General features: G+C 37.5%; 1 protein-coding gene across 1 annotated transcript in view; it reads left to right on the top strand.

Moving 5' to 3' along the window:
• The window catches only part of SYCP1 (synaptonemal complex protein 1), a 29,770-nt gene extending 21,034 nt beyond the window's left edge, over window positions 1-8,736 (top strand). The window contains exons 24-31 of the mRNA XM_032987276.2: window positions 104-214; window positions 894-986; window positions 1,919-1,993; window positions 5,425-5,484; window positions 5,627-5,806; window positions 7,165-7,308; window positions 7,681-7,767; window positions 7,857-8,736. Coding sequence (XP_032843167.2) covers window positions 104-214; window positions 894-986; window positions 1,919-1,993; window positions 5,425-5,484; window positions 5,627-5,806; window positions 7,165-7,308; window positions 7,681-7,767; window positions 7,857-8,000 — 894 coding nt within the window. The 3' untranslated portion in view covers window positions 8,001-8,736. The remainder of the gene's footprint in view (window positions 1-103; window positions 215-893; window positions 987-1,918; window positions 1,994-5,424; window positions 5,485-5,626; window positions 5,807-7,164; window positions 7,309-7,680; window positions 7,768-7,856) is intronic.
• Window positions 8,737-8,780: the final 44 nt, after the last annotated feature.

Here is an 8,780-nt window from a genome sequence, read left to right on the forward strand (position 1 = left end):
ATATACACTGTACCCACAGGGGTAAGAAGAAACTAAGATTTTTTTTTTTTTTTAAAATACATTGTTAATTGTTCATGCGTTAAATGAAACTTGTTACTAACAGGTAGAAAAGATGAGGTTACTTGCTGATGAAGCAACAGTAACACAGAGAGAAACTGATATCCGATGTCAACACAAAATAACTGAAATGGTGGCACTTATGGAAAAACACAAGGTAAGAGCTTTTACTGATTTCTGTGATTTGTAACGTGTGACACTGTGTTAAGTAAAAAACTTTCAAACCCAGAATATTATGAATTAGAAAGTAAAACTTCATAATAGAGACCGAAGTCTAGGAAAACAAAGATGAATACATGCTTGACTTTTAATTATTTAAAAATAAATTAATCTTCAGATTTTGAAAACACGCCTACTGGAAGATAGATTCCATTTATCTAAATTTCTAGGATTTCACGAAATATTCAGGCTTCTTTTGATACCATCATAAAGCAGTGTTCTTCAGTATCTGTTTGGGCCTCTTTTTATGAGGAGATTACTTAGTGACCTTCAGCAAGTTTAACTTAACATATTTTAATTTACATTCCCTATTGCTGTGTTTTGCTGTACATTTAGCATATACCATTAATAAAAATAATGTGGCTAGCTTTTATGTGCTGGAACACGCATCGCTGCCTATAGATAAAGCACTCTCTGTCAGTTAGCAAAATAATAATGCTTGTTGCCTTTTCTGTCTTACAGTTTCTACTGAAACATCAGTGTTTATTCGTAGTACTTTCTGAATCTTCAGAAGAGCCTTATTTGAAAAAATGAGCAATGTTTTAAGACTAGGTAGATCTGTAATTGTAACATTTAGTCAAATGCTTTGAGTTTGCTTGTTTGTTTTTTTAACACAGCATGAATATGATAAAATGGTTGAAGAAAAAGATACAGAGTTAAAACTTTATAAAATAAAAGAGCAAGAGCAGTTGTCATCAAAAAGAGCATTGGTAAGGTGTACTCTTCAGCACTAAATAACTGAATGGATGGGCTGCTGTCTTTAAAGTGCAATATAATTATAAACATGATATAAAACTTTTTTCTATTTAACACTTGGGGGGTTAAGGGTCTGCTTTAGCGGGACTGAACAGTAAAGATCAACCCACTAATCTCTGTTTACTGTTACTTTCTTACCAATTTTATTACGTGCATTAAAAACCCCAGATGTTTCTAAAGATAAATTGGAGTAGCTGAGCTTTTCTGTCTACTTTTCCTGATATTGTGTCATGTTCTAACCTCACTGTCTGAATAAGAAACTTTTGTATGAAATAGTTGGATTTCACTCCCCACCCCCCTGTTCTCTCAAGTGTTTTAAGTTCTTACCTTGAACAGTTCTGGTCAAGTACCTGTTTCTTAGTAATACTTCAGCTTTTTTTATAACAAAGTAAAACAAAACTTCAAGTCCAGAGTTGCATCACTGCCTTTGTTTTTTTTTTTTTCCTTTGTTGGGAAGCTTAGCTTTGAGAAATATTCTGAGAGTCAACATCCCCTCAAGACTTTCACAGAAGTGTAGTTCTACAGCATCTACTTAAAATGCAGTATTTGTCTGACATTTCCCTTCACAAGAGTATTTCTCCACAAAGCTTTTTTTCAGTTAGATTTTTTTAATAGAAGGAGGTATGACTCAAGTGTACATGTACTCTTTTTTAATTTGGTAACTGCTTCTTTGATCATCTCTTATTCTAGTGATTAAATCATTCTGAAAATGAGTTGTAGATACCTCTTGGCATGCTAGCTTCATGGATAAGCTAGCTCTATTGAACAAAGGGAATTTTCTTTTGTTTATAATGAATATCTTTATTAATTGCTTTCTCATTTTGGACTGCTTTATTTTTTCCAGGTTAAGCATAGTTAATAATTGTTCTAATCTAATTCTTTTTAGGAAAGCGAGCTGTCACATTTGAAAAGTGAACTGTCATTCCTTAAGGAACAACTTAAAGCAGAAATTGAAGAGAAGGTATTTTCTTTTTACTGAATGTAACAGTATGGGTGACATGCTTGGACTGGTCTTACGCACTTATTATAGTGACAGTTGTGAAGTGCACTTTTGATTCTAGGTCTTGCTTTCGCTTGCGTTCTGATTTCAAGAGCGTGATGCTCTCTGAAGTCATTAAGTCTCATTTCCGGTGGTAGTGAATGTTTTGCATTACTCCTGAATTGGTAAGTATGAGGGAATCGGGGAGAAAATGAAACCCTGCGAAGGACTGTCCAGGCTTGCAGGGATGATGTCGGGAAAGCCAAAGCCAATCTGGAGGCAAAACTGACAAGGGAAGTGAAGGGCAGCAAGAACGGCTTCTACAGGACCCGCTGTTAAATGTGGCAGGAGTTCTGATGACAAAGGACAAGGAAAAGGATGCGATACTCAATGGAACCTGGAAAATCTGGAGGAAGGAAGACTTACCCTTGGTGGAGGAGGATCAGGTTAGGGAATCTTTAAACAACCTGTACATACATAATTCCATGGAATCTGATGGGATACACTCATAGGGGCTGAGGGAGGTGGCCAGTAACATTGCAAGGCCACTCGAGTATCTTTGCAAGGTCACGGTGACTGGCAGAGGTTCCTGAGGACTTGAAAAATGCAGATGTTACTCCTACCTTCAAGAAGGAGGATCTGGTGAAATGTAGGCTAGTCAGCCTCACCCAAATCCCTGGAAAGGTGATGGAACGAATAATCCTGGAAACCATTTCCAAACATACGAAGGACAAGAATAGTCAGCATAGATTTATATGAAGGGGCAATTGTGCTTAACCAACCTGATTGCTTTCTATGACGAGATGACTGGCTTGGCAGATGAGAGGAGAATGTTATTTATCTCAGCCTTAATAAGGCTTCAACACTCTCTCATAACATCCTTATGTTCTGAGAAACTGGTAAAGTATGGTCTAGGTGAGTGGAAAGTAAAGTAGATTGAAAACTGGCCAAACTGCTGGGTTTATCAGATTGCAATTAGTATTGCACAAAGCCAAAGCAGAGGCCAGTCACTAGTGATGTATTCCTGGGGTTGATTCTGGGTTGAATATTGTTTAACGTCTTAATTAATGACATAGATGATGGAACAGAGAAAAGCCTCAGCAAGTTTGCAGATGAAACAGAATTGGAAGAAATGGTTGATACAGCAGATGGTTGTGCTGTCTTTCAGAGGGATCTGGATAGGCTGGAGAGAGGGGTGGACAGGAATACCATCAGGTTTAACAGAGGCAAATGTGAAGTCCTGCAATGGGGAAGCAATAAATTTTAGAACTGGTACAGGTTAGGGGCTGACAGGTTTGAAAGCAGCTTTGCCTGAAAAGCCCTGGGCTTTCAGTGAACAGTGGGATGAACATGAGCCAGGAATGGGCTCGGCATCTCAGACTGCATTAGGAAGAGTGTTGCTAGCAGGTCAAGGGAGCTGATCCTTTTTCTATACTCAGCACTAGGGAGACCAATTATTTCCAGTTTTGGGCTGCCCAGTACAAGACAAACAAGGGCATACTGGAGTAAATGCAGCAAAAGGCCTTGAAGATCATTTAAAGGGATTGGAGCATCTTACAAAAAAGAGGGACTGAGAGAGCTGGCACAGTTTAGCCTCAAGAAGAGAAAGTTCAGGGGCATATTATCAGCATGTATAAATACCTTATGGGAGGGAGTAAGGAAGCTGGAGTGAGACTTTCTCAGTGGTACCCAGTGAAAGGACAGGAGGCAATGGGAATAAAATATAGTACAAGAAGTATTAGTTAAATGCAAGAAAAATTCTATTACTGTAAGGGAGATAAAACACAGGAACAGGTTGCCCAAAGGGGTTGCGGAGTCTCCATGCTCGGAGACATTCAAAGCCGTGTTGGACACAGTCCTGATCAACCTACTCTAGTTCACTCTACTGTGAACAGAGGTGTTAGACTAGATGATCTTCAGAGTCCATTCCAACTTTAACCATTTTGTGATTGCTATATAATATTCTTCTGCTGGCAAAAGAAATGCAAAACAGAATTAAAAAGACAGCAAAGGAATGTTTACTTCAATAAACAAGAATGCTTCCAGTTTCTTGCATGAAATAATAACTCGATGTCCTGGATTGGAGTGAGTGGTAACGTTTTTGATAGCAGGGGGTGGCCTGCAGCAGTGGCCCCTTGTGAGAAGCTTCTTGAAGCTCACCCAGCTTTAAGTTGGACCCACCTCTGCACCAAGGCCGAGCCAGTCAGCTGCACCTCTGCGATAACATATTAAAGAAAGGGACATGGGAGGAGGAGTTGGCATTGTGAGGAGGAGTTGCAACATCTATGTGAATACTGGGGTCAGTGGAAGAACGGAGGAGGAAAGGAGGGGGAAATGCACCAGAGCAGCAACCCCACTGTATCTTGTGGTGAGACAGCAGGACTACCCCACCACCACCCACGGAGCTATACGTTGGAGCAGACACTGACATGTGGTCTGTGGAGGGGTCCAGGTGGACATTTAAGGTGACTCTACCCAAAGGAGGCAGGGATCCTGTGGGAAGAAGCAGCTCCTGCTGTTGTAGGTTGGTGCTGGGTAGACTGCAACATGCCAGAGCAGCTCAAGAAGGACTGTATCCTGTAGGAGGGACTCGAGTTGGAGAAGGTTGGTGTCCCATGCTGGAGCAGCTCAGGTAGTGCTGCAGCCCATGGCAGGGACTCGAGTTGGGGGTTTGTGGAGCACTGTCTCCTGTGAGAGGGGGACCACGCTAGACCAGGGGGAAGAAGTTCCAGAAGCTCCCCCCACCAAAGATGGAAGAAGCAGCAGCACTGACTGCACCCCCCATTCCCTGCCCCTGCGCCGCTGGGGGGAGGAGGTGGAGATGTCAGGAGCAGAGCTGAGCCCAGGAAGAAGGGAGGGGTGGGGGGGAAGCTGTTCTCAAGATGTGGTAAAGCTTTTCACTGTCCTACCCTGTCTGTTAAGTGTTGTTGTTACTGTCTGTATTAAATTTATATTATTTTTTTCTTGCACTAACAATCTTGTCCATGACCATATTGGGTGGTTGATCCCTCCCTGTCCTGTTTTGAATCCTGAGCCTTTGCTTATTTTCTCCTTCTCAGCACTGAGGGGAACGAGGGGAGTGAGCAGCTGTGTGATGCTCAGTTGCCCTCTGAGTTCAAACTATGACACTAGAACTCTTTCTTTTTTAAATACAGCTGTGACAAAAACTGTATCGTATTTTCATATTAAAAAGGGATGGTATGTAGGTTCCTCAACAGAGATGGGCAAATGAAACTGTGAATATAAAAGTTATGTCTTTTGAATGCTGCAGTTTGACTAAATCTGGGTCATATATTTGTGTGAACTTTGTAGCATAGTATGATTGTTGAATGTGTTCTGTAATTACGCCAAGAAAATTTTCAACAACTGAATTCAAGCAAAATATTGACTTGCTATCACATAACTCTTCTTAGCAGAATCTTGCAAAAGAACCCTCCCAACACATGGTTCCTGAAAAGGAAAAGAAGCACAAGGTAGCTTTAACCTTATTATTAATTAATTTTAGAATTTGGTAATATTTATATGTATGCAATCTAATTGGAGTTCCATGATAATTTATATACACTCGACAAAAGACATTGAAATGCTTTTAATTTAAACCTTTTTTCATTTTAGACAATACAAACTCATTTTTCTGAGACTTCTAAACCTCACTTAGATCTGGACTGTGAATCAATTAATGTGAAAAATAAAAAGTCTCCAAATGATATTCCTAAAAAAGTCATCATGATGGAAAAGAAAAAAATTACTCCTTCAGTATCTGCACGAAGTCCCTTGGGTAGTCCATCTTTAAAGGTTTGTAACTCATAGTAGTGATTTGTTCTTGTTTTATTTTTCTGACTGTATTTCTCATTTCTCTGTAGATGCTTACTTATTTTTCGTTGTGATAAGCAGGCATTTAAAAGGTAGATGGCCACAAAAAAATGTAATCCACAGCAATATTAGAAAGCAGTTTGTGTAAGGACTCCCACCATGTGTGGAGATTGACAACACGGACTCTGATGTTAAGATCGAAGACCCTTTATTATTCAGAAAGCTGCGGTTTTATCTTCCTGCAAAGTTGTCCATACCCTCAACATAAGTGCTTATTGGTTAACATACATTACTCACACACCTATTCTAACATTTGATTGGCTAGCTTAACTATGCATGTCTTTTTTCCCTTGTCACAATAACTTGCTTTTTTACTTTTTTTGCTCCGGGTGTTCTTCCAAAGTCCTCTGTTGCTCACTGATAACTTTCATATTTTTCTGTTATTCGGAAACCTTCAAGGTCTGTTGTAACCTTATTTTTCTGTTATTCAAAACCCTTATTTTTCTTGTATTCAGAAGCCTTCAAGGGCATCATGGCCTTCGTTGATGTAAAATGTCTCCACAACCATGTGTCATTTTTCTTGCTCGGTTACTTAATTTGTCTGTTACTACTGATCAGTAACAATTCCTGTCCTAAAGGGACTGTGAATTTAATAAAGTCTCTAGAATTCTTTTACGTAGTCTTAAAATAAAAGTGTTCTCTGTTTGTAAAACCACATTTTTCTCTATGGAACAGAAAATAGCTTCTGTAGCTGTAAAAATTATCAAAGTATTCCTGACTGCTTCATCATAACTGTAAAACTTTTGGTTTTACCCTGTCAGAAGCTCACACGTGATGTTTTCTCTTACTAATAGGAACAACTACAATTTTTATGTTATCCTTTCTGCAATGTTTCTGAGTTTAACTTCTAGTGAAGGAACTATTTAAGTAAAAACAGTCTTGTTCTTGATACCACTATCCACGTCTTTCTGAAAGCTTTTTCCTACAGTTTTGTTTGTTTGCGTTTTCTTAAATGATGGCTATAGTCTGTATGTAGTGACAACAGTTCAGAATAACCTGAATTTCTGCAGATAAGCATGAAGAAGTTATAGTGTTCTATAAAACTCAGTTCTTCCAGAGCTTCCTGTTCATTCTCTTTGTTTGGCAACAAAAAAAAAAATTTTTTTTTTTTCTTTGTTTGGGTCTTTGCTTCACAGTTTGTATGGAAAGATAACTCTTCCACAGCATCTCTCTAGTGTCTTCCTGGATACTCAGTCTGTAAAATGGGTTATGAGTTCAGTTTTAGATTCTACAATTACCACTGAAAATACAATTATAAATGCCATCCTTTTTTTTCCCAGACATATATTATAAAGACTCCTCCAATACATAAACTTCAAAGGGAAAGCACGCATCTGCATTCAGAACAGTGCATGAGGAAAAAGCAAAAAGTGCTTCTACAGCTGGATGCTCAGTCAGATAGTTCTGAACACAGTGACCTCCTGGTAAAATTAGAGAACCAATACTGTACTTAACAGTTGTTTTTGCACACTGCAAAGTGTAAGAATGTTTATAAAGCATGTGGGGTTCTGTATCCAAGACAATATTTATGTGTATCTTTCTATTTCACTGGTTCTTTCTGGAATTGTATTTATATGTACATAATTAGTAACTATATGACAAACAGAATACTGCTATACAAAAATATATATTAACTTTTATAATGATTTTTTACATTGTTTCTGTTGAAGTGTTGGGGCTTCAGAGTAACATCTTAACTTTTATTTTTCCATGCTCTAATACTCCTAGTGGGAAAGAATATACGGTGTGATTTTAATACAGTGTGATTAAATAACTTTTTTTATTTTTAATTTAAGAGCATTGTCTCAGAGGAAGAAATGTTTAAAAAACTATACAAAGATTATCCTCAAGCTTCACAATTATGTGCCGTGACACCAAAAAAGGTACCTTAGCTTTTCTTCAGATTAAATCAAACAGTTAATCAAATTCATTACAGAAACAAATTAATGGATGGGTTTATTTTTCTTCTTAGGAACCAACTACATCAAAGGTGAATACCCCGGGCTCTCTACTGAAACTTACAACCATGAGAAAAATGCGTGAGGCTGGATGGACTGCAGTTTCTAAAATGGACAGGAAAAGAAAAATTAAAGAAGCTGAAAAGCTCTTTACTTAAAATGAAAAAACGACTAATGCCCTAGCATTGTTTGATTAGTACAACCACCAGTATTGTTGTTCTTTCAGAGTTAGTACATTGGTGCATTTTTCTGTCACACTCAGTATGTCTAATACTATATTAATTTCCTTTACACACGTAGATACATAAGTATATCCACCTGCAGAGCATTATCTACATTTCATCACCTATGCTATAAAAAGTCAGGAGACAAATTAGCCCATTTAAAAATTTTTAAATAAGTAAACTACATAGAAGTCTGTTTAAAAAAGAAAAAAAAAAAAAGTCTGGCATTAGAAATACTGGTTTTCAAGAAATTCAGTTTGATTCTTTTAAATTTACTGTCTTAATACATAATTCACAAAAGGATATTATTTAGTGAAAGAAATACTGAAGCTGTTAAAATGCATACACTTTTACCTGAAGTCATCTTGCTTTTTCATTAATTTAAGATGTTATTAGAACTGTCTTTTTAGACTATTTTCAGTAGCTACTACTTCAGTATGTTAAAACAGTTTTGAAACTTATAAAGTTGAATTTTCAGTAGAATTACTTAAGTTCAAAAAGATTTCAGCTTCGTAAAAAATAAAATATGTCCACATGTTTTAAGGTTGTAAAACCAATGTTAAGATGCCATTAAATTGTTTATCTGAAATATTAAGTGTGGGATCAAATGTTGTTGATTTATGTATTAGGACACAAATATATACCACCAGGCAGCCTCCTAAGGACAGCTTCAGCCATAAGTGTAAGAATAGTTTTATTTAATCCTTGATTAAT

This window comes from Tyto alba, unplaced genomic scaffold, assembly GCF_018691265.1.
Source record: "Tyto alba isolate M040663 unplaced genomic scaffold, T.alba_DEE_v4.0 Super-Scaffold_30, whole genome shotgun sequence".
NCBI lineage: Eukaryota > Metazoa > Chordata > Aves > Strigiformes > Tytonidae > Tyto > Tyto alba.